We start from the raw sequence: 21487 nt of genomic DNA on the forward strand, positions 1-21487 counted from the left end.
ACAATGATTGGAAGCGCTTCTTCCCTCCTTTTATGGCAATCAGTCTGCTCTTCAATCTAATAGCGATTTCACCTGACTAGTACTCTTTCACACTTTCACATGTGCTGCTGATATGATTAGTCAATTAATGTTAGCTGGTCATTTTGTGTCAGGATCAAAAAACCTGAGAAATTTGTTTAATAGTTCATTTTTTGGCCACTGAAGCTTTTAGCAATTATTTAAAATGCATCTGATCACTCTACACAATAATCTAGAAACAATGTGAATAAACACCACAACAGCTTAAGCAGCAAACTTTGCAAAACACAAAATTTATGTCACTGCCAAAACTTTTGGCCATGACTGTACAGTATTAGTTAACATTTAAATCCCTAATCACCTGCAGTGTTTTGTCTTAATGTTGCGTATTTATTGTTTACATGATTAAATGTTATGCTATAAACTTTTTATGTCTTTATTTTCTCTAGCGAAAGTGGAGCTGACTCCAAGCACTTACTCCAAGAACCTTTTAGCTGGAAATGAGACTTTTCTCAACTGTAGCCTTTCAAAGCACTGCCCTGGTATTGATCCAAAAATAGCCTGGAAAGCGTTCAGCTCAAAACCACTATTAATTCAAAAATCTAAAAAAGAATTGCATGAATATTCAGGGTATTCTGAACGGCTCCTTTATACGCCTGTACCTGAGGATCATCAAGCAGAGATCACATGTGAAGCAACGTTTGGGAAAAATCTGAGTGCAAGTGCTAAAACAGTTTTGACGGTTCACTGTGAGTCATATTTCACATTATAATTTATCACACTGAAAAGCTTTTGATAACTCTTGCTGATGTTTTATGATTGTGTATCTTGCAGCTCATCCTCAGATACTGAACAGCTCTGCATGCTCTCTGCAACAGGATCTGCTCACTTGTGTGTGTGTCAGTCAGGGTGTGCCTTTGCCTGATATTCACTGGCCTCTTCTACAAAACAAACACCATTTTACTAAAGGCAGAGCATCATACGTCACTGTAAGAAGCACCTTCACAATGATTGTTGTGAACTTCACAAGTAACAGCACTGTCATGTGTGTCAGCAGAAACTACCTTGGTCAGACAAATATGACTCTTCCAGTCAACATCATTGAAGGTGAGCTGATTTAAATGTCAATAAGGTAACATTACCTAGCTGGAAAACAGATCAGAAAAAAAACATGTTTTGCACTGTTTTACAATATTACTCAAGCAGTAAAACACATCTTGCATTTCACTTTTTAAATTGATTCTGTACAGTGCTTGATCTAGTATAGAATATAGTGCTCGATTTTAAATCTTTTGCCTTTGCATCTTTGGTCACATAGGTCTTAGAAATGCATATAGATGGACAATCAAAGGCCTGGTGATTGCATTATTCATTACACTGGCATTCTGTGTGATTTGTTTTTGGTAAGTAGTCTTAATCAATTGGTTTACTGATGTTTATTACATATTTTTAATGATATCATACAGTGCCGACTCTGAAAATCAATGTATGGTTTTTATTAGGCTTTACAACTGTAAGAAGCCATTTCTGTTCGCTGTTGTCTCATTACTAGTATTGAATGCTTTTTAACATTCCCAAAGATAACTGCTCACTTCAACATAACCATGTATTGCTGTTTCTGCAGGATGAAAGCTAAATACCAAAAACTAACAGAGGTGCCCTACAGCTCACTGGAAAAGAGCAGAGACACTGAAAACAACATCAAAACATCATGAACACCTGACTGGTTTCCTTGAGCAGCAAAACAGCAATGAATGCACATTTATACTGACATTTTCAGAGATCTGCTTAACATAGATTTATAAAAGGCACTTCAATTCTTACATTTTAACAATTGGTTTAGTTCTTTACTTCTTTAAAATGGCCATGACCTCTTGGTATTTTCAAAAGAGCCTACCTTTTTTTAAATGACTAATGCTATTCTGTTGGTATTCAGAGCTTTAGACTGATGCAGAGTAATTTCTTATGGCTGGTTGATTAATCTAAAAAAAAAAAAAAAAAAAGGTTAAATTCTCATGGGCAGCAGTGCTGTGTGAAATGTGCCGTTTATGTATGTTAAAAATGTGTGACATTTGGAAATTGTTTCTTTTACGGTGTCGCAAGAATAATTTCTAAAAATACATATCCTGTGTTGACGACCCTCAAAATGACCCCTCTGTATGCATATACACCCATAAACACACTGGAGACCAAAGAGCCGTAGCAAAGCGTGTATTTATTATCACTTAAGTGAGTTGAAGAACATTTGGGGCAGGAAAATGAGACAGTCTTATTTCTTGGTCTCTTCTTCCTTGGAAAGAGTTTTAATGAATTCCTCTTTCTTAGCCTGCAGTCTCTCCTCACGACGTTTACGTGCCTCACGAGTCTTCGTGCGACGAGCTTCCGCCTGATCGCTGCAGGGTGAAGGGACACACAGATTAGCACTGTTCTTTACAGCCGAGTAAGACAATGTTTTATCACTTTTACAGCTAATTGCCATGGAAAATTTCACAATTTTTTCTCTTAAATCTTTTGAATTGTGTTGAGATGAGATGAAACAGCTGGGCAGTGTAATGATGCAGTGCACACTGGGTAACGTCATTTGGACACTTACGCCAAGAGCTTCTTGCGGGCCTTGTCCGCACTTTTACAGCTAATTGCCATGGAAAATTTCACAATTTTTTCTCTTTTTATCTTTTGAATTGTGTTGAGATGAGATGAAACAGCTGGGCAGTGTAATGATGCAGTGCACACTGGGTAACGTCATTTGGACACTTACGCCAAGAGCTTCTTGCGGGCCTTGTCCGCCTTGAGCTTGTGTATGTGCTCCATCAGGATACGTTTGTTCTTGAACACGTTACCCTTTGCCCTCAGATACAAACTGTGGTACCTGAAGGAGAAACAGAATTGTTAAACATTAATTAATTTGTGGATCCACACTTTCAGTCTATATGTTAAGGAAAATGGATTTTGCCAAATCAAGATGTTCACAATAGCCATTATGAAAATCCTGCTATATGGTTTTTGATCATCACTTCATAAAAATAAAAAAGAATTAAACTCTTGGGGTACAGTGTGCGCGCAATTAAAATGAAAACAAGAGCCCACATGTGCCTGTCGATCTTCTTGGCCTCTCTGTAACGTCTCAGAAGTCGTCGCAGAATACGCATGCGTCTCATCCAGCACAACTTCTCAGGCATACGAGCATTTGCCGTACCCTTTCTCTTGCCTGCATGCAAACACAGCCAGAAAAGAGCTCAAGTATGATTACCCACTTTTTAGTGCCCTAGATTCCAGAACATTTTTTTCCCCATTAATTTAAATTCCCTTTGGATCGCCAAGACTCCTGTTGTCATGGCAATAGCAACTAATAACCAAATGCCATTTAACTGGTACACACCAACGCCCATGTGACGACCCTTTCGCCGTGCCAGTGTATTCTTGCGGCATCGAGCACGAGAGTGAACGGTTACAGGCTTCTTGATGATCAACCCATCCTTCACCAACTTGCGAATCTGCTGCCCTAAAAGATCAAAAGGAAGAAAATTACTACTCCATGGCAAAAACTGTGTTTGCACCAATGCAGAGGAAAGTATTGAAGGAATTACTTACGAGAATTGGCATTGGCAATCTCATTGGTTTCATTTGGGTCCAACCACACTTTCTTCTTGCCACAGCGCAAAACGCTGGACGCCAACCTCTTCTGAAGCCGGAGCATGCTGGAGAAAAAAAAAGGGGAGTTTTAGATCAATCGCATAAAATTAGATATTTAGTACAAAATTACATAATTTACAATTTCATAAGTTTAATTGAACAATTTAAATATTACTCCATCCATGGATTGCAACATAATATACACTGTTGCCTAACAAGTTGTCTTTCTTTTCTTTATATAAAAAGGCTACAGCATTGTTTACACAAGTACACAATAATTGCATCAACTATTATATTAATGTATATGATATTATAATATAGACCTGTCATCTTACTCAAATCTAGCAAAATATGGAAAGATGAGTCCAAGATGCCGTTAATCTGCTCTTGCTTTTAGGATAGGCAGACCGTCGAAGTGACCCGTCTATACGGAGCATGTTGAGCACGCTTGCTAACCGGCCTACTCAAGCCGTAACGTTATACACCAAATGGACTTTGGCCGCCTCAGATAAACAAAAATAAAACATAGTAATGTAAAATATAAGTACATTAAAACAAAGTACCACAAAATGATAAACGATTGCTATAATCGTTTTACTGCGCACAATGTAATAGAATCTAGGCGTTACGTTCGCCAATAGCAAGGCACAACATGGCGATTATACCCAAGTAGCAACGTTACACCATAAATCGTCTTCAGACGTTTAAATTATGTTTTTAAAAAGTGTAAGGATTGTGTACCTCAACATATAACATTTTTCCGCGTTAGATTCATAAGAAAAATCGAGTATTACACGTGTAAAGAAAATTTACCTCATGGCTGCTACTCGGCGGAAGTTGAAAGAGACTGTCAATGCTGGAGACTTTGCGATTATACGGTTATATTAAGGGGAGGGGGGAGATTACTCCATAGGTAATCAATTACTATACGATTACTACAAAAGTAGATGGTTATAAAGGTGTTAAATGTACTTATTAGATGTATAATCAGTGCTTTAAACAGTTATATTATAACTTCATCACGTAACAGTATTCATATGCATTTAGAACATGATATGCCTACCTCGACAACAGGAATGGTACGGTCCACAAATGATACTGCTGGGTACTGTAGGCAGTGGTATTTCTAGGCTAGTTTTAGCGTGCTGCTTCATTGAAAAGGCCACACGGGGACAGTGTTTTGCCTGTTGAAAGATGTACTACCGTAGTAGTGAATTCATATTTGACAAACAAATAGTTTGGTGATGCAATAATAAATACAAAGTGCAGTATTAGAAGAATTAGCGAGAATGTGCAAATAACTGTAAAAGTGGCATACGGTAGCTTCCGTCTTTGATTACTGGTTATTTGGTTATTCTCAGCTTGTTTTGTCCTGTTTTATATTCAACTTCGACTTTTGAAGGAATCAGAGGGCAATGCAGGAAATCAGGTTGGTAGACTACTAAAAACATCTCATAATAACCGAGTTTTAGCAGACAGGAATACCGTTTTCCAATTATTAGTCTTTCATAAATTATTCATAAATTCTTATATTTGTCAGAGGCTGATTGACACAATAATATATTAGAATAGAATAGAATAGAATAGAATAGAATACTTTTATTGTCGTTTTTGAAACAATGAAAGACTAGCAGCTCACAAGGTTTCACATAATAAAAAAGTACAGATACAAATAGAGATATTAAACAAGAAGAGAGGTAATCCAGAATGTATTGTATACAATGATGGTGCAAAATATCGCACTATAAAATATATACAGTGGAGTACTTTGTGCAAATAAACAATGTAGTGCTGAAAACAATATACATAATATGTGTATACTAAATATTAAGGACAGCAATATATACACACACACACACACACACACACATACACACACACACACATATTAATATATGTATATAATATACATACAATAAACATGGCACATATAAAAATGGTACATATAACATGGTACATTTTTTACAAATAAAAACAGCAAAAATGGCACATTGGGATTTTCCTTAATAATACAGAATCAATGGGTGTGGTCGTTTCATATGGAGCTACATTGTGCCTATGCCGTTATGCACAGTAGAACAGCCATCGTCCATCTCATAGTAATTTCGATTCGATCAACCAATCGGTGCGAGGATAGTCAACTATCCCCGCCCCGTTCCTATCTGATTGATTGATAAGGAAAGGAGGGCGGGGCTTGGTCCTTCGGCTGAACAGCTGTGGAGACTAGGCTCTTTGTATTTGCAAAGGGAGAGGGTTTGTGCTCAACGCCACCAGGACTGGGCGCGCAACAGCGCAGTGACAAGCCATCTGTAAGCCACAGGAAGGAGGAAAACCACCGTCGTCTGTTTCAGTTGATCTTTAATTATTTTACACTGCATAATAAACTGAAAGCAGGCTCTAAATGAAACAATAAAACCGAATCTAAAGTTTAAATCAATGGTACATGAGGGTATTATGTCCAGGACGCCTTCCACCTCAACCCGGGAAATCCAAATGGAGATGTTCGACCACCACGGCTCTCACGCTCAGGTAAGAGAGAGAGAGAGAGACACCGTACAGCTGGTAGACATGAGCACCATAGACTGACTGTATATTTAGTATCGATATTTATTGTTTGAGTATCGATACTTTCGATACTCGCAACATTTGGATGTCAGAATCGGAATGCAAAATGTTCGACCACCACGGCTCTCACGCTCAGGTAAGAGAGAGAGAGAGAGACACCGTACAGCTTGTAGACAACTGCATGCAACCAGCGAAATACAAATTACAACCTGCTGCCCGCTATTTAAGAATGACTGCGTGAAAAACACGGATTTTGTTTATGGCGAGGATTAGTGGTTATCAGCCGTAGCTCGTATAGTGGTTACTTGGCAACAAGACGGCATCTTTGCGCTCGCGCTCGCCACAATGTCTTTTAAAAGTGCGCTGCGAGGAAATAAGCGACTGAAAGTTGTTTATGTATGAGCTACATTGTTTTGAATACGGATATTTGTTTGATTATATAGTGCTTTTAGTGGGATAACATTATTTCACCACCTAGCCCCTGTTCACTCTGTCTCTCTAGACAGCTGGCCTACTTGCATATTTTATGACAGTCTATTCTGTTGATAAGTTATGAACCATCACACTTAAACGAGATCAGTTGATCAATGTTCAGTGAAAAGCACGTCTGATTTTAGAGCAGGGCTGATCTCGTGAGCCGTTTAAGTTGATTAAAAGTGCTGCCTGACAGACTGAGTGCTAGAGAGATGACGTCAACATAAGCTATAAAACGTGATGTCATCACATAGCGCTTCCACCGTGAGGATTTTACCTCAAACCACGCCCACACGGTCCCACCAGTGACTTTGAATAGACTGCTACGTTAAAACTGTCATTTTCTGCCACCAGATAGGCGTTTGCCTATAGGAGTTTGCAAACACTGAAAATGGTCTATACTCAGCCTCCAACTCACACACTGGTGAGTAAAATCAGAATTTATTAGCCATTGGCTAATAGTAGACATCATTTAGTCGCCCAGAGTGAAGATTTAGTCGCATATGCGAGTGATTTACTCGCAATGTAGAGTGTTGTACTATCTATCTATCTATCTATCTATCTATCTATCTATCTATCATCTATCTATGGGTCAAAGACCAGACGTCCCATTTTGGTAAGTGCATCAAATAAAATTTTAAAAAGTGATTTTATATGCAGCATATTAAATGCAAGTAAAGTGTTTTCTTTAATGTTTCAAATAACTGTTGTGAAAATAAAATGTGAAATAATGTCATCGTCATTTAGTGTAGCTGATATATTTATGTGAAAATAAAACTACATACTTATTCTGACCTGTACTTATTAAAATATATAAAAGAATAAATTATTGTATAATTAATTGTATTATATTTTAAGTGATTAAAAACGTACTGACAAACGGATAAAACCTAGTGGTTTGAAGTATAGTGGGAAAGATTGGTAAAGAAATGTCAATTAATTAGTCTATCCTAACTGTGATCTAAGTGTTTGTTTAAATTGAAAAAGAATGAAAAGAAGTTGCACCTTACTGTCTTTTCATCTCTTACTGCAGCAAGTGTGCAAAATTACCATTTGCTGCCAAAAAAGTACCCCAAAACAGCTTCCCAATCTCTATTTAGTCTGGTTTTCTTTTCTCTTTTTCTATACAGTTCTGCTCATAAGTTTACATACCCCTTGCAGAATATGCAAAATATTAATGTTTAACAAAATACGAGAGATCATGAAAATTGCATTTTATTTTCTTATTTGGCACTGTCACTACCCAAGACAAAATAATAACTGAAATGATCAAAAAAAGACCAAAAACCCATGTTCAAAAGTTTACACCCTTTTGAACATTGACCCTTGAATCTTAATACTGTGTCATTACCTGGATGATCCATGACTGTTTTCATGTTTTGTAATAGCTGTTCATGAGTCCCTTGTTTGTCCTGAGCAGTTAATCTGCCCACTGTTCTTCAGAAAAAAATCCTCCAGGTGTTGCAAATTCTTTGGATTTCCAGCATCTTCTGCATATTTGACCCCTTTCTAACAGTGACTGTATGATTTTAAGATCCATCTTTTTACACTGAGGACAACTGAGGGACTCATGCACAACTATTACAAACGGTGAAAACATTTACTGATGCCTCTCTCTGGCTTTGCCTTTTTCTGTTTGTGGTTTGTTTCAGAGGATGGTTGATGTATGAATGTACACCTGTTCCATGCAGGCCACTCATCATCCTGTTCAGCACGGCTTATTACTTATTACACGGCTTATTACGTGTGTTGTGTGGATGGACGTTTCAGTAGTGTTTCTGATGGCTAGGGCTGTATTTATATAATGGTCTTTATGTAATGCGGTAGCGTGAATATGTGTGACCTGTGCTGTGGAGAGGTGCTCTATCTGAATCATGTTTATGCATAGCTGTGAGGAGGCAGAGTGTTGAGAAGCGAGTGTGTATGTGTGTGAGAGCAAACTGGTTGAGTACAGAACAAAAGTTAATTTCTGTGGAATTTTATGTTAAGGATAGGACCATAAGTGGGTATTTAATGTAGTTTTTAATTGGATTGATATCATTAGCCACGCCCACACATGGTCAGTTGAGGACACTGTGTTTAAACTTCATTAAGCCTCCTCTCCTCTCCTCTCCTCTCCTCTCCTCTTCCTGTGATGAACTAGTGGTGACACTGTAACTCTAAAATCATTCCTCCTGACCTGCCCCATGGCACAGCTTTTCCTCCTTAATTACCTAATTAGCCTCAGAGGCTGTTTGTCAACAGGAAATCTTTCATCATCATAGCAATACATCTCTCCTCCCTCCCTTGACATTTTGCTGGCCTTTCTCAGATCTGGTTTTGCAGTATATTAGCATTTCCAGCTTCTCTCAAAGCTTTCACATTAAACAATTTATGGTGTTTACAGATGGTTGATAGATTAAAACATTTAATATATGTCCTTGGATACTGTGTTTGATAAAAGTACAATACAAGAAGGTTATTATTTTCAGTGTTGTTATTGTTAACTGAAACTGCTGCAGTTATTGAAATAAAGATTAAATAAAATAAGATATGAATAGATTAAAAAAAAAAATAATAAAAAAAATTAAACGAAAATTTGAAATGTTGCGTTGATGACTAACTGAAATAAGTTTAAGTTGAAGAACTAAAATTACTGAAATGAAAACTAAAATAAAAAAAACATATAGATAAAACTGATAAAAAATTACTAAAAAAACTTAACTAAACCTAAACTTGACTTAAACTTAAAACTAAAATAAAAACTGGATATAAACATAAAGGCTAATTCAAGATTGTATTATTATTAATATTATATAAATATTACTAAAATAACATAAAATAAAAAAAACATATAGATAAAACAATGATAAAAAATTACTAAAAAAACTTAACTAAACCTAAACTTGACTTAAACTTAGAACTAAAATAAAAACTGGATATAAACATAAAGGCTAATTCAAGATTGTATTATTATTAATATTATATAAATATTACTAAAATAACATTATTTTATCCACCTTATTCTTCAATGCGGAAGTAAGCCGTTTTATGCAAATGTGCGAGACTTCCGGTTCATTAGCCGCTGTGGGGAAATAATGAGAAGAATAACAACGTGCAGTAAACGGTAAAACTGTTTGCACTACAAACCAGTGTGTTCATAATTAAGATAATACATTAATATAATAGGGTAAGACACTCCAATTTGCAATATCAAGCAGCAAAACAAGCTGTTTTGTACAGCTAAAAATAGCTGAATGCGGATGACACCAGAAGCCCGACCCATAAAAGTTACAAATGGCTGTGCCCACTTTTACAGGAAAAAGAAGGTAGATAAGGTTTCAGTCATGATTAAAGGGAACAAGAGAGTAATAGAGAATTAAAGACAAGGGATCCCAAAATTAACAAGTTAATGTCAAATGTTGTTTTCAAACCATTTTACTTCCATAATCAGATGTATTTCTGAGTGAAACACATTTAAGAAGGAAAATGTAGTGTAGAAATTTGTAGCAATAGATTGGATCATTGCAAACAAGAATCCAGCCAAGTGGTTTCATTTCAGTTGAAGTTGAAGTTTTTAATATAATGTTTATATTTTATTTCTGCATTATTTTAACCATTTCTTTACTGGGAATAATGCAAACAAGTGATTTATGCACAGCAAGACCAGGATTGTGCTTTAAAGGTCCCATGACATGCTGCTTTTTGGATGCTTTTATATAGGCCTAAGTGGTCCCTAGTACTGTATCTGAAGTCTCTTTCCCGAAATTCAGCCTTTGTGCAGAATTTCAGTCACTACGAGCCAGTCCCACAATGAGCTTTCCTTAAGACGTGCCATTTCTGTGTCTGTAGCTTTAAATGCTAATGAGGAGGAGAGAGGCGGGGCAACTGCCATGCTTCGCTCGTTTGCAAGCCATGATGTCTCTCGAGGAAAAAAAAATATTGCGCTCGCCTCGCACGGTAGTAGCTCATTTTCTCATGGGCGGGCCAAATTCTCTGGGCGGTCAAAGCAGAGAAAGGGGAGGTAACCTTTCCCCGTATGACGACATAAAGGGAAGATTCCAGATTGGGCCATCTGAGCTTTCATTTTCTCAAAGGCGAAGCAGGATACCCAGGGCTCGGTTTACACCTATCGCCATTTCTAGCCACTGGGGGACCATAGGCAGGCTAGGGGAACTCATATTAATGTTAAAAAACCTCATAAAGTGAAATTTTCATGCCATGGGACCTTTAAGGAAGTAAATTGTGTTAACTGATTTTATGTTGACTTTAATAATATTGAAATGTATTATAGAAGGAAAAGAAGTATTTCTAGTGTCTGGCATATACCACAGTAACTTGCAATGGCAGTGCTCAATTATGCCTTTTTTGTGACTGTAATGTCTATTATGAACCTTCTATGATGACGCAGTAGCAATGCAGACAGTGCAGTTCTGTCCTGTTCTTTTTGGTTTTAAATGAATGTTTTATGATTTCACTGGCACTGATAGAGGCAAGACCTTGGGATATTACCAATATTGGGAAAGATGTGGCATTGTGGTTTGATTTATGCAATAGTTGCAGTAAGCTTGCAACTGGTTTGTGTCTGTAATCATAATATTACATAGTTAGAGTAACCAGTGTAGAAAACCTTTGTTGTTGAGGCTTGTTTTCTGTCTGTGTGTTTCCAAAATCAACCACACAATACATGACTTTGTCAGAATTTGCACTAGTTTTATGTTATATTTTATTTCCTTAACCGCAGAAAGGATTTCATATTTGTATATTTGAGACATTCAAGCACAAAAATGTTATACATCACCTTTCAGATGTTCTTCCCCATGAAGCAATTATGACAGTGTTAAATGTCTGGACTCTGTATGACCCCTAGATAATAACTTTCCAATCTCATTTAGATGTGTTTAATTTTTTTCTGTTAAAGTGCTTTTTCACATCCCAACTTTAAGCCAGTAATTCGTAGTTGATTCCCTGAAAGGTCTAAACCCTTTCAAAACGCTGATCTGTTTGTTTGCTGATCTGTTATGGTGTGAGCTGTTAATGCAGGTTTTGAACATATTACAGTGTTGCCTGATCCATCAGGGTCTATTAGTGCCACCAAACCCAATTAGCCTTCTTCTGATCTCCATGGCAATGGAGTCTGGCGCCTTTGAATGTCACATAGAGGGCCCTGCCGAGGGCAGCCAGGCCATTGGCCAATGTTAAGGCCAATCAGATTACTGATTCCCAGAGAACACTGGCGGACATGAGTAATTATGGGTAATCATATCTGGACACAGAGACAGGGCCTAAAATCCACATTGTATGTATGTGTGTGTGTGTGTGAGTGAGTGTGTGTGTGTGTGTGTGTGAGTGAGTGGGCATGCATACAAAAAAGTGTCCATTCTTTCTAATTCCTTTCTCTCTAATGTTTCAGGGGAAGTATGCAAAGAGGAAGAGCCGTTTCAAACGTTCAGATGGCAGCACCTCCTCAGACACAACCTCTAACAGCTTTGTCAGACAGGTAAGACGCCCAAATTTCTTGTGTCTGTCACTCTTGCCTCAGTCGCAGAAGTCATTGTGAGGTATAATTCCCCTTTTTTGAACCATCATGCACCATGTAATCTAGTTCTCAGGATCCATTTTAAAACAGTAACATGCCAACTTAGAGCTGCATGTAGCACTTGCAGTCGTTACCATACCGAGTCTTCCTGTGCTTACAGTCTGAGGTCAAGCCACTGGCCTGTAGTTTCTGCTGTTGGTCTGTGTGTGTTTCGTGCAGTTCTTCTACTTTTCATGTGATTATTTTAAAGGGGGGTGATTCTTTTCTATACCCACTGTATGTATATACACTGAACAAAATTATAAACGCAACACTTTTGTTTTTGCCCCCATTTTTCATGAGCTGAACTCAAAGATCTAAGACTTTTTCTATGTACACAAAAGGCCTATTTCTCTCAAATATTGTTCACAAATCTGTCTAAATCTGTGTTAGTGAGCACTTCTCCTTTGCCGAGATAATCCATCCACCGCACAGGTGTGGCATATCAAGATGCTGATTAGACAGAATGATTATTGCACAGGTGTGCCTTAGGCTGGCCACAATAAAAGGCCATTCTAAAATGTTCAGTTTTATCACACAGCACAAAGCAGGAATGTCAACATGGCGGCGGCGGCAACAGCGAGAATAAAAGTTGCAATAAAAATGCAAATAAAATGCAAATAAATGCAAATAAAAATGCAAATCTTCCCACATTGTGACGTAGACATGTGGGGGCATGTTTAAACGAGGCGTTTTAGGAGGGTGTGGTTGACTCTTAACTTTTATAAAGAATATCTCTTTGGACTTTAGTCTTTGCAACTTTACAGATCTTCTTTATGCACCAAGAGCTTGTAACACTCCAAAGAGAAAGGAAAAATTGAAATCGCATCATATGACCCCTTTAATAATTTAATAACTGTTAAATGGGATCTTTCGCGAATCTCAAAATGAATATCAATTTGTCAAAATTCAGTTTTAACTAATTTTAGGTTTTTGGGGGTTTTTTTGACAAAAAAAAATAGAATTTGATATGAGCCATGTATCAGTTAATGGGCATGGAAATAATTATTGGCTTATCATTTTGGTCATAATTTTAATATCGGTGCAACCCTAAATGTAATCAGGTCCTGTAGTAGGCAGTATATTGTATATAGTTAGTATCAAGTTCTTTTCTTTTTTCTTTTCTTTTTCAGTCCACTTGAGATTTTAAGGAAGGTTCCTGTGTCACGCTGAAATGTGTCCTCCTCTCCCAAAGCCCTACTCATAGCCCCTGCTCTCCTCCTTCCCTGGGGGATCTTTACCCCCCCCCCCCAATGCAGACTGGAAAGGTTGACTCCTGCCCATCTTCAAATATACGTGTGCATAAAATTGATTCTTCTTACATGTGCTCACAAACTTGTGTACCTTCAAAGATGAAGATATTTAGTGCTCCTGTAAGGACGTACTTTAGAAGATTCATGAATATTTATGATTGTATAGTACGTTTCCGCATGTGTCTGCCCCCTCTTTGGCAGCTGAAAGTATGAAAACCTGTGTAGGCCTTGGTCTCATAGACGCCCACACGTATACACATATGAACAAATACACACGCACACACATACACGGTTGTGCTCTTATACTGGCCAGGTTTCCATGGTGACAGGGCCGCGAATCTCCCCGCAGCATGCTGCACAGTCAGAAGAGGAGGAGGCAAATGGGTTATTGTGCTTGTTTATATAGCATGTGTGTTGGGGTGTGTGTGTGTGTGTGTGTGTGTGTGTGTGTGGGGAAGTGTATAGGCTGATGTGTTGATTGCTGACAAAAACGTGTGGTCGCAACCAGGGGTTGTATATCAGTCCCACTGTCAGATACACACACAGTATTGTGTTGTGAGTTAATGGGTGTGGCTCTCAAGCCAGTGTTTATTAGGATGGGACCCCTGAATAATTGACCCCCTTATCCCTGCGGGCTCTCCTGATGGATCACTTTCTAATTTTCCCATTACTTTCGGTGCCATTAGATCAGACCTCCATGGTTTTTAGCGCTGAGGTTGAGTGCTGCTTGGCTCTCTGAGGACTGGCTGGTGTTTGATCACGGCTTCAAATGGCAGCTGCACAACAGAACATCCCCTCACATTTCCCTTTATGCCACGGTCACACCTGATGCCACACAAAAGCCGCTGCGTGCTATCTGCTTCAGTGCATGTGTGTGTGTTTGCACGTGTTTGCATGAGTTGTTTACTGTGTTTGTTTGTCTGGGTTATATCTGTTTTGTCTGGAGTGGCACTTTTATATTTATCTCTATGGTTTTATTGCTGGATAAATACAAGCGTGGACAAATCTAAAAACGTAGCATGCAGGAAGTAAATGAAAAAGGATAAGGAGGATTTGTAGCATGTTAGTTAGTTAGCATGTTGTAGCACGTTAGTTATGTTTTTTGTATCATATTTTAGCTTTTCATTACTTCTTTCCACCTTCTCTCTGTACCTGATAATTAAACAATCTGTTCTGCACTTTTAAAGGAATAGTTCCCCCAAAATTGAAAATTCACATAAATTTTACTGACCCTCAGGCCATCCAAGATGTAGGTGAGTTTGTTTTTTCATCAGAACAGATTTAGAGAAATTTAGCATTACATCACTTGCGCTGCGCTTCCGCCACGATTTATAAGACATAAATAGCGCAAATCGCTCGATCCATTCAGAAATGACACAGAATTGTGTTATACAGTTGTGTGATATGACAACATTAAAGGTTCTGCCTGAGAAGATATTTTGAGAAATTCAAGAAATGTTTGGCCATACAGTAGAAATCAAGAGTAACCTAAATGGTTTGGTAACATTGTACAAAATATATTTTGTGTTTTACAGAAGAAAGTAAGTCATACAGGTTTGGAAAGACATGAGGGTGAGGAAAGGATGACAGCATTTATTAGCAGTAAATTTCCTATGTTCTAGCACAAAATCAATGCTTATACTGTCAAGTGCATTTCTATGTGACAAAAATGCAGTAGGCTGTTTGTTGCATTTGCTGTGAATTCAGTAATATATCATTATTTGTTTGTGGCCTCATTTATTTATTTATTTACTTACTCCAATTGAAGGCCCTATAACACAGCGAAACATTCACAGGGGACCTTGAGGGCCGGGTAGGCTGGATTTGTCCAGGGACGAATTTTAACCCCAGCTGGTGAGTGAAAAAGTTAATTTCAAACCCTGTGTGTAATATTTCATCTGCAACAGCAATGTAAACTTTTATAAACACCCGTTTGGTCGTTAACTTTTAAATGCATCATTATGCAGAATATATGAGCAGAGTTCTCCGCATAAAGACCTGCGGCTAGCAGATCAATGTGCTACTTTTTTTTTCTCTCCGGTATGGTTGGAAGTTAAATTAAATGAAATGTGTAGGATATAAACTGTGACAAGATGATTGACAGGCCAGTTTACAGTGACAGGGTGCGTGTAACTATGCGACAGAACGGTCCATTAAAGTCGCAATTGAATGACGTGATGTCCCAAAGCTTGCCTACTCTTCTTTTTTTCACCGAAAAAAGTACATACTTTAAGGGCGTAGTATAAGTGGGTACATTGGGAAACAGCATGAGTGTGGTGAAGTGATGGGTGAGTGGTTTTGGACAAGAAGTTCCTGCGGGTCAAAGGTCGCCCTCTAGTGGATCTGATGAGCACACACCACTTGAGGATGTCAGCATATACACCAGTGTCTGGGACTCTGAAAGTCTAAATTTATGCTGTATCTCATTATTTTGGTATTATTTATTTATTTATTTTGTTTGTACTTTATTTACTGGTGCTGACATTTGCGTTGATTCATTGAGCAGATACTTTGATCCAAAGTGACATGTGAGTGTTTGTTCAGCTGACAAACACTAAATCTATTAGTAGGCAGTAGTCATCTAATACAGATTTTTCAATGACTGAGGCCAATTACTGGACTGCGATAGATTATGCACAGTTGCTGGAAAAGTATGTGAATATTGGAGGTTTGAAGAAAATGTGGATTTACCATAAGTTTCTGCATAAATTGAATATAAAATTTGATCTGATTTTCAATTATTTCACAACAATAGACAAACACAATTGGCTCAAGCAAATAGTAGAAAACAATGATACATTTTCAACAAAAACAAACGCTTCTGCAGGCACTGTTAGTGACTGATAATCTCAAAATGTTTAAATATTGGCCAGTTTCAGTCTGCCAAATAAATATATCAGTTTATCACTATTAACAAGGTCACACACAGGTGATTTTAAACTAAATTAAGCTGTTCTACTTGAGTGAGTCAACCTCAGGTGGCGCAACTGAATAAACGGTGTGTGGGATCCACCGGTAACAGACACAATGAGTCAGATGGCCTTCTGTCAGAGAGGGGAGTGTTCAAAAGGGTCTCTCACTTTCTTTCTTTCTTTCTTTCTTTCTTTCGTTCTGTCTGTCTGTCTGTCTGTCTTTCTGTCTCTGACGTTCACATTCCCACTCTTTCTGGCACTCGCCACTCTATACCGGAGCTAAACATGGGAGAGGCTGAGTGAGAGAGAGAGAGAGATCTGCCCCTGCCTGTCACAGCTAAATTTAACCCCTCAGTCTGCAAATGTAGCACAAGTCCTGCAATTTGACCCCCACCCCACCCCAATTCTCTCTCTCTCAGAGCAATTGGTCAATCCCTGACACACACGTATAGTCCCCTGGCTGACTTTTGCAACACACACCCATCACAGCTACACACACATTGATACAAACCCTCTTGTGACACACACACACACATCGTGTTCAGCGTGGACTCGGATCTTTGGGTGTGACTCTGTGTTACCGTGGCAAGGAGCGAGTGCCATGGAGACCAATGCACGGATTCAGAGGCCCGCAATGGTAAGAAACACCTGGAAACGTCCATGTGAGTTTGTGTGGTGGTAAATTAAGCGTACTAACGACTGCGTCAAAAAACTGCCTTGGAAACATGGATCTTTTCTTATCAATATTGCACCTCTCTACCTCTTTCTCCTTTTATTGTCTCCCTCTCTCTCTCTCCTTCTCTCTCTCTCTCTCATGCTGCTGTTTGATTCCATTTTGGGCTGGGCAGTTGCTTAGGCCTGCTGGGTTTAAATTAGACCTCCAGCACTGCTCAAGGACCTTGTTGGTACTGGCTGCCTTGTCACAGGGCCCTTTGCCTGGGTTTCTGTCCGGTCTTGGCGCCCATGGAGTGTGATTATTCAACTAAATCACATGTACCAACTAACAGAGGTGTTCATAAATTCATTATAGAACTGCATCAAATGTGATTAATTATGCTTCCACAATGCTAATCATGTTTACTGAGCTTTTAAAGGAGCTTTTTGTGGAGGTAGAACAATAAATAAGGGTGAAAACATATCTTTGCATGTGCTTTTTCAGGCAACATTGAGTTGAATCGCTAGATGAGCCTTTCATAACCATCTTAAGCATTTGAAATGCTAAAATGCTGTGATGTAATGTGAAAGAGCAGGTGAAATGCTGAGGGAAAATCTCTGTATTTGATAAAAATCAGGGTTACAGTGACTGTCAACTGAATCTTATGTGGCTCAGTAAATTGTAAAATTGCCTGGTTTGGTGATTGGCATCATTTTTGATTAAAAATATGAAAGAATTAGGATGCAGAGAAAATGTGTAAAATGTCATCTTTTGTGTCATCAACAGGTTTAGTCTCACTGTATTTTCACTGCAGGGTATTTGGCTTGTCAGATTTATAGCTGTAAGATATACATCTCTAAATGTGATCTGGCATTAAATGTGTCTTTTTAAGTTTGATGGTCAGATTCTGTGGAATAATAAAGCTGTGATTTATTGCTTAAATGGCTTGAAGATGTCTGAGTGTCCAGGATCAGATTGATGCAGATTGTGAGGATGGTATCAATGCTTGCATGAGCAAACAGAATTCTGGGTTTGTTCAAAAGCATCCTAATCTTTGCTGTAGGGGTCAATGCATTCATACATGAATATTATCTGCTTGTGTGCATGTGCTTCCCATTATTTGTCATTCTGTGTAGACTGTTCACTTAATACCTGAACAATTCAGCTGTCCTAAGGACAAATAGACTAATGCATAATTTGATCCATGTAGTGCCTTGGCAACAAATGAATTCAGAAGCATATGGTTTTGTTGCACATTCCCCGAAGCGACATGCATTTGTGACTCTCTCATGTTACACTCATTGTAAAAGTACGTAAACAGATCCACATGTTATTTATAACATAAAAAATCAGTGAAAGAAACAGTATGTTGTATGATCTTCTGTTTGTTTCTTTTATCAGAGACACTGGGGGGTTTGATGATATGGATGCCCAGATATAATGATACACTTGCCCCTTTCTGAATTGTAAAAGGCAGTCATATTTTTATGTGTAAAGACCCTATTTGTAACGTGAAATATAACTATATCACCGTAACTATAACTATATGTAACACTGTGTATTTTTCTGCTCACCATTAGAGTACTGGTAAATATAAACATGAAGAGAATCATAAAACTATGGCTGTCAATAGATTGAAATTATTGTGATTAATCTCATGATTTTAGATTTTAGTCTTTTGAAAGTTATTTAGAAAGCAGAATAAAACCATAATATCGATTTTTACCTGATATTACCTAACCAAATTCTGTAAAATAATGTAATTTATTTGTTTGTTTATTATTGTTGTTGTGTTGTGTCATTATGTTTGTATAGCGCTTTTCTCAAATTGCTTTACACATTTTTGAAGGAGAAAATCTCCTCAACCACCAGTGTCCACATGGATGTGAAAAATAGAAATATTATAACTATATGTAAAATATTATTTGGAAAGAACTTACTCTGTATATCTTTCTACTCACCATTAGAGTACTGTATAGTTGTATAAACCTGAAGAAGAAAAAATTAGGAGAAATATGAAGTTTGTATAACAGTTTGAAAATGTATTTAAATGTGTTTTGAATACTTCCATTGTAAGTGTAAGTACTGTAACCATGATTTTTGCTCTTTTTTTTTTAAACGTAGAGAAGTTATTTTATGTAGTAATCTGCATTTTTGAGCTTAACATACACTGAATGCAAAACATTCATTTAAACTGAAATCATATTTCTTATAAAAACCTGGGAAAGGAATTTTAAAATAATAACATCAGAATAATCTACCAGTCATTTATTGTTGATTTCATATAGAGAGGCATAGCTGTTACATTTGATCATCCCACAATGAGTGAGTGAGAGATTTTTTTTTCAGAGCTAGTACTAATCCTTCCTCTCCACCTCTCCCACACAGTCCTTTTCATTTCGTCCCATTTCTCGCTTTTTTCTCTCTCCATCAGCCGTCATCTTCTGGCATGTCTTTTGTTTCCTTCCCCGCTCCATGTTCCTGTCTTGCCACCGCTGATGTCTTGACTAGCATGTGTCTGACAGTGTTATTGATGTATAGAGTTCACGGCTGCTGTTTACACAGCCTGAGGAAATTTGCATGCTGGAAGACGGAAAATGTCAACTTTGTTTACAAGCTCTGCAGAGCCTAAGCTAATATTATTGTTAATACGTGGCTACTACAATGGAGCCAGCTTCATAACATTTAGGCCTGGGATATTACTGTGAAGTTCTTGGTGTTGTATGAAGAGAATGGATGTCGTAGACCTTTACTGAGGTGACCTGGTACCAGCCTTGAAAACTGCCAAACACATAGGCGGCTAACAGTTACACAAAACAGGGCCGAGGTGCAAATACCAGAATTAATGCAGTGAGAGATTGCATGAAGCATCTTGCGTGCACAAAAATGAGCAAATGAATGAAATCCGGGGTTATTTCAATTGTGATTAGGTATTATTAAACTTAGGACCTAAAATAAAGATTTTTAATTCCTTAAAGGGGTCATAGGATGCCCATTTTCCACTTGTTGATATGATTCTTTAGGGTCTTAATGAAAAGTCTGTAACATAGTTTGGTTAAAATTTCTCAATGGTAGTGTAAAAAACACCTTTTTTTCCCTGTCAAAAACAGCTTTTTTCAGAGCATGTCGATTTGTAGCATTTTCCTTTAAATGTTAATGAGCTCTGCTGACCCCGCCCCTCTCTTCCGAGCTGCTCTCAGAGAGACTGTTTACTTTAGCTGCATTCATCGTGAAACTTGCTAATTAGCACATTATTAGGAAAGGCGATTTGCAAAGATTCGTTAAAAAAAAAACTTACACTCACTTCTTCTGTAGGTGAAGCTGGATCACGAATGATTCGCGCGAACATAAGACGCATTTATGTAGATCGGGTGCGCATTCCCTTCAAAAACAAACATAATCCACGGCGTCTTCAGCGGCTCAGATGTCGGGAGTAAATGACGACTGCTATGTTCATTATTACATCCAACAATGATGTCACACAGACAGGCATCTGAGATCGGCTCGATTTGAGAAAGGGGTAAAGATTTTAGTAGATTAATAAAAAACCACTGGGTGGATTATTATCATTTTAGGGTGGTTGTGTACACACACTGCCAATACACATTTCAGTTCAAACAACTTGTATAAGTGCATGCAGCATTATATGACCCCTTTAATAACCAAAATAAATTTTCATTCACTGGATCTTTTCCTTTAGCTAGTTAGCATTGTTCAACACTGTGCCTGAAAGGTCTTTTCTGTGATATTAATAATATAACTTTCTAATTGTTGTGTAATGAATTTCCTTTTTACATGGTCACAATAGAAGGTTATCTTCTTAAGTGATTTGCTTTCTTTAGTGATACTGTACTGTCCTAAACCTTCTAGTCTAAGGGAAATTTTTTATTTGAAATTTTAATAGTCTAGCTACTAGTGGAAAATGTCATTTGGAACAGTTTAGCCCAGTGAAGTCAGATTTTATTTTTCAAAACTGAAAAACTTAGCATTAGTTTAGGATATTGTATTTATAACTTGCGGTTTATTAAAACAATAGATGTCTATGGAATGTCCCCATTTAAATAGCTCCGTAAACATTGGTGTGTCAGGTTCCCTACATTTTAGGCATCAGATTTCCCAATAAGAATCGTAAAACCTGAAATCACTTGCACTGTGGGACCAGCCAACAGGTCCAATGTGGTTTTAGGTCTGTCGCGATAATTAAATAACCGTCTAATCGCGATCATTTGATCTAACCGCGGTTGTTTCAGACGACCGCGATTATTGTGCTTTTTATACGAGACAAGGGGGAGTCATACACCAAACGAAACAGAAGAGCACCAATTTGCTTTTCATGCACTGTATAGCCTATACAGGGCTCCAGACTCATTCTTCCCACTGGTCGCTCTTTTGCAACTAACTTTCTCAGCTGGTCGCACGA

At 37.9% G+C, this 21487-nt stretch overlaps 3 protein-coding genes across 7 annotated transcripts in view; 2 read left to right on the forward strand and 1 right to left on the reverse strand.

Moving 5' to 3' along the window:
* The window catches only part of LOC107689045 (uncharacterized), a 4779-nt gene extending 2756 nt beyond the window's left edge, over positions 1–2023 (forward strand). Inside the window, exons 4-7 of one of the 2 annotated variants that reach the window (XM_016486916.1) lie at positions 468–767; positions 853–1125; positions 1337–1421; positions 1643–2023. In XM_016486916.1, coding sequence (XP_016342402.1) covers positions 468–767; positions 853–1125; positions 1337–1421; positions 1643–1733 — 749 coding nt within the window. In that variant the 3' untranslated portion in view covers positions 1734–2023. The remainder of the gene's footprint in view (positions 1–467; positions 768–852; positions 1126–1336; positions 1422–1642) is intronic. The other variant, XM_016486917.1, reaches the window with a different exon arrangement.
* A 190-nt stretch (positions 2024–2213) lies between these two features.
* Positions 2214–4527, reverse strand: LOC107689046 (60S ribosomal protein L19-like). Its single transcript, XM_016486918.1, has 6 exons — positions 4465–4527; positions 3610–3716; positions 3398–3520; positions 3106–3226; positions 2777–2887; positions 2214–2411 (listed from the first exon to the last, which is right to left on the reverse strand). Exons 1-6 carry the CDS (start codon positions 4467–4469, stop codon positions 2288–2290), a joined length of 591 nt encoding a protein of 196 aa, XP_016342404.1. The 5' UTR covers positions 4470–4527; the 3' UTR covers positions 2214–2287.
* A 1343-nt stretch (positions 4528–5870) lies between these two features.
* LOC107689043 (voltage-dependent L-type calcium channel subunit beta-1-like) overlaps positions 5871–21487 on the forward strand; it is a 32790-nt gene continuing 17173 nt past the window's right edge. For all 4 annotated transcript variants that reach the window (XM_016486911.1, XM_016486912.1, XM_016486913.1 and 1 more), the window contains exons 1-2: positions 5871–6180; positions 12083–12169. In XM_016486911.1, coding sequence (XP_016342397.1) covers positions 6088–6180; positions 12083–12169 — 180 coding nt within the window. In that variant the 5' untranslated portion in view covers positions 5871–6087. The remainder of the gene's footprint in view (positions 6181–12082; positions 12170–21487) is intronic.

This window comes from Sinocyclocheilus anshuiensis, unplaced genomic scaffold (genome assembly GCF_001515605.1).
Source record: "Sinocyclocheilus anshuiensis isolate Anshui unplaced genomic scaffold, SAMN03320099.WGS_v1.1 scaffold653, whole genome shotgun sequence".
NCBI classification, from domain to species: domain Eukaryota; kingdom Metazoa; phylum Chordata; class Actinopteri; order Cypriniformes; family Cyprinidae; genus Sinocyclocheilus; species Sinocyclocheilus anshuiensis.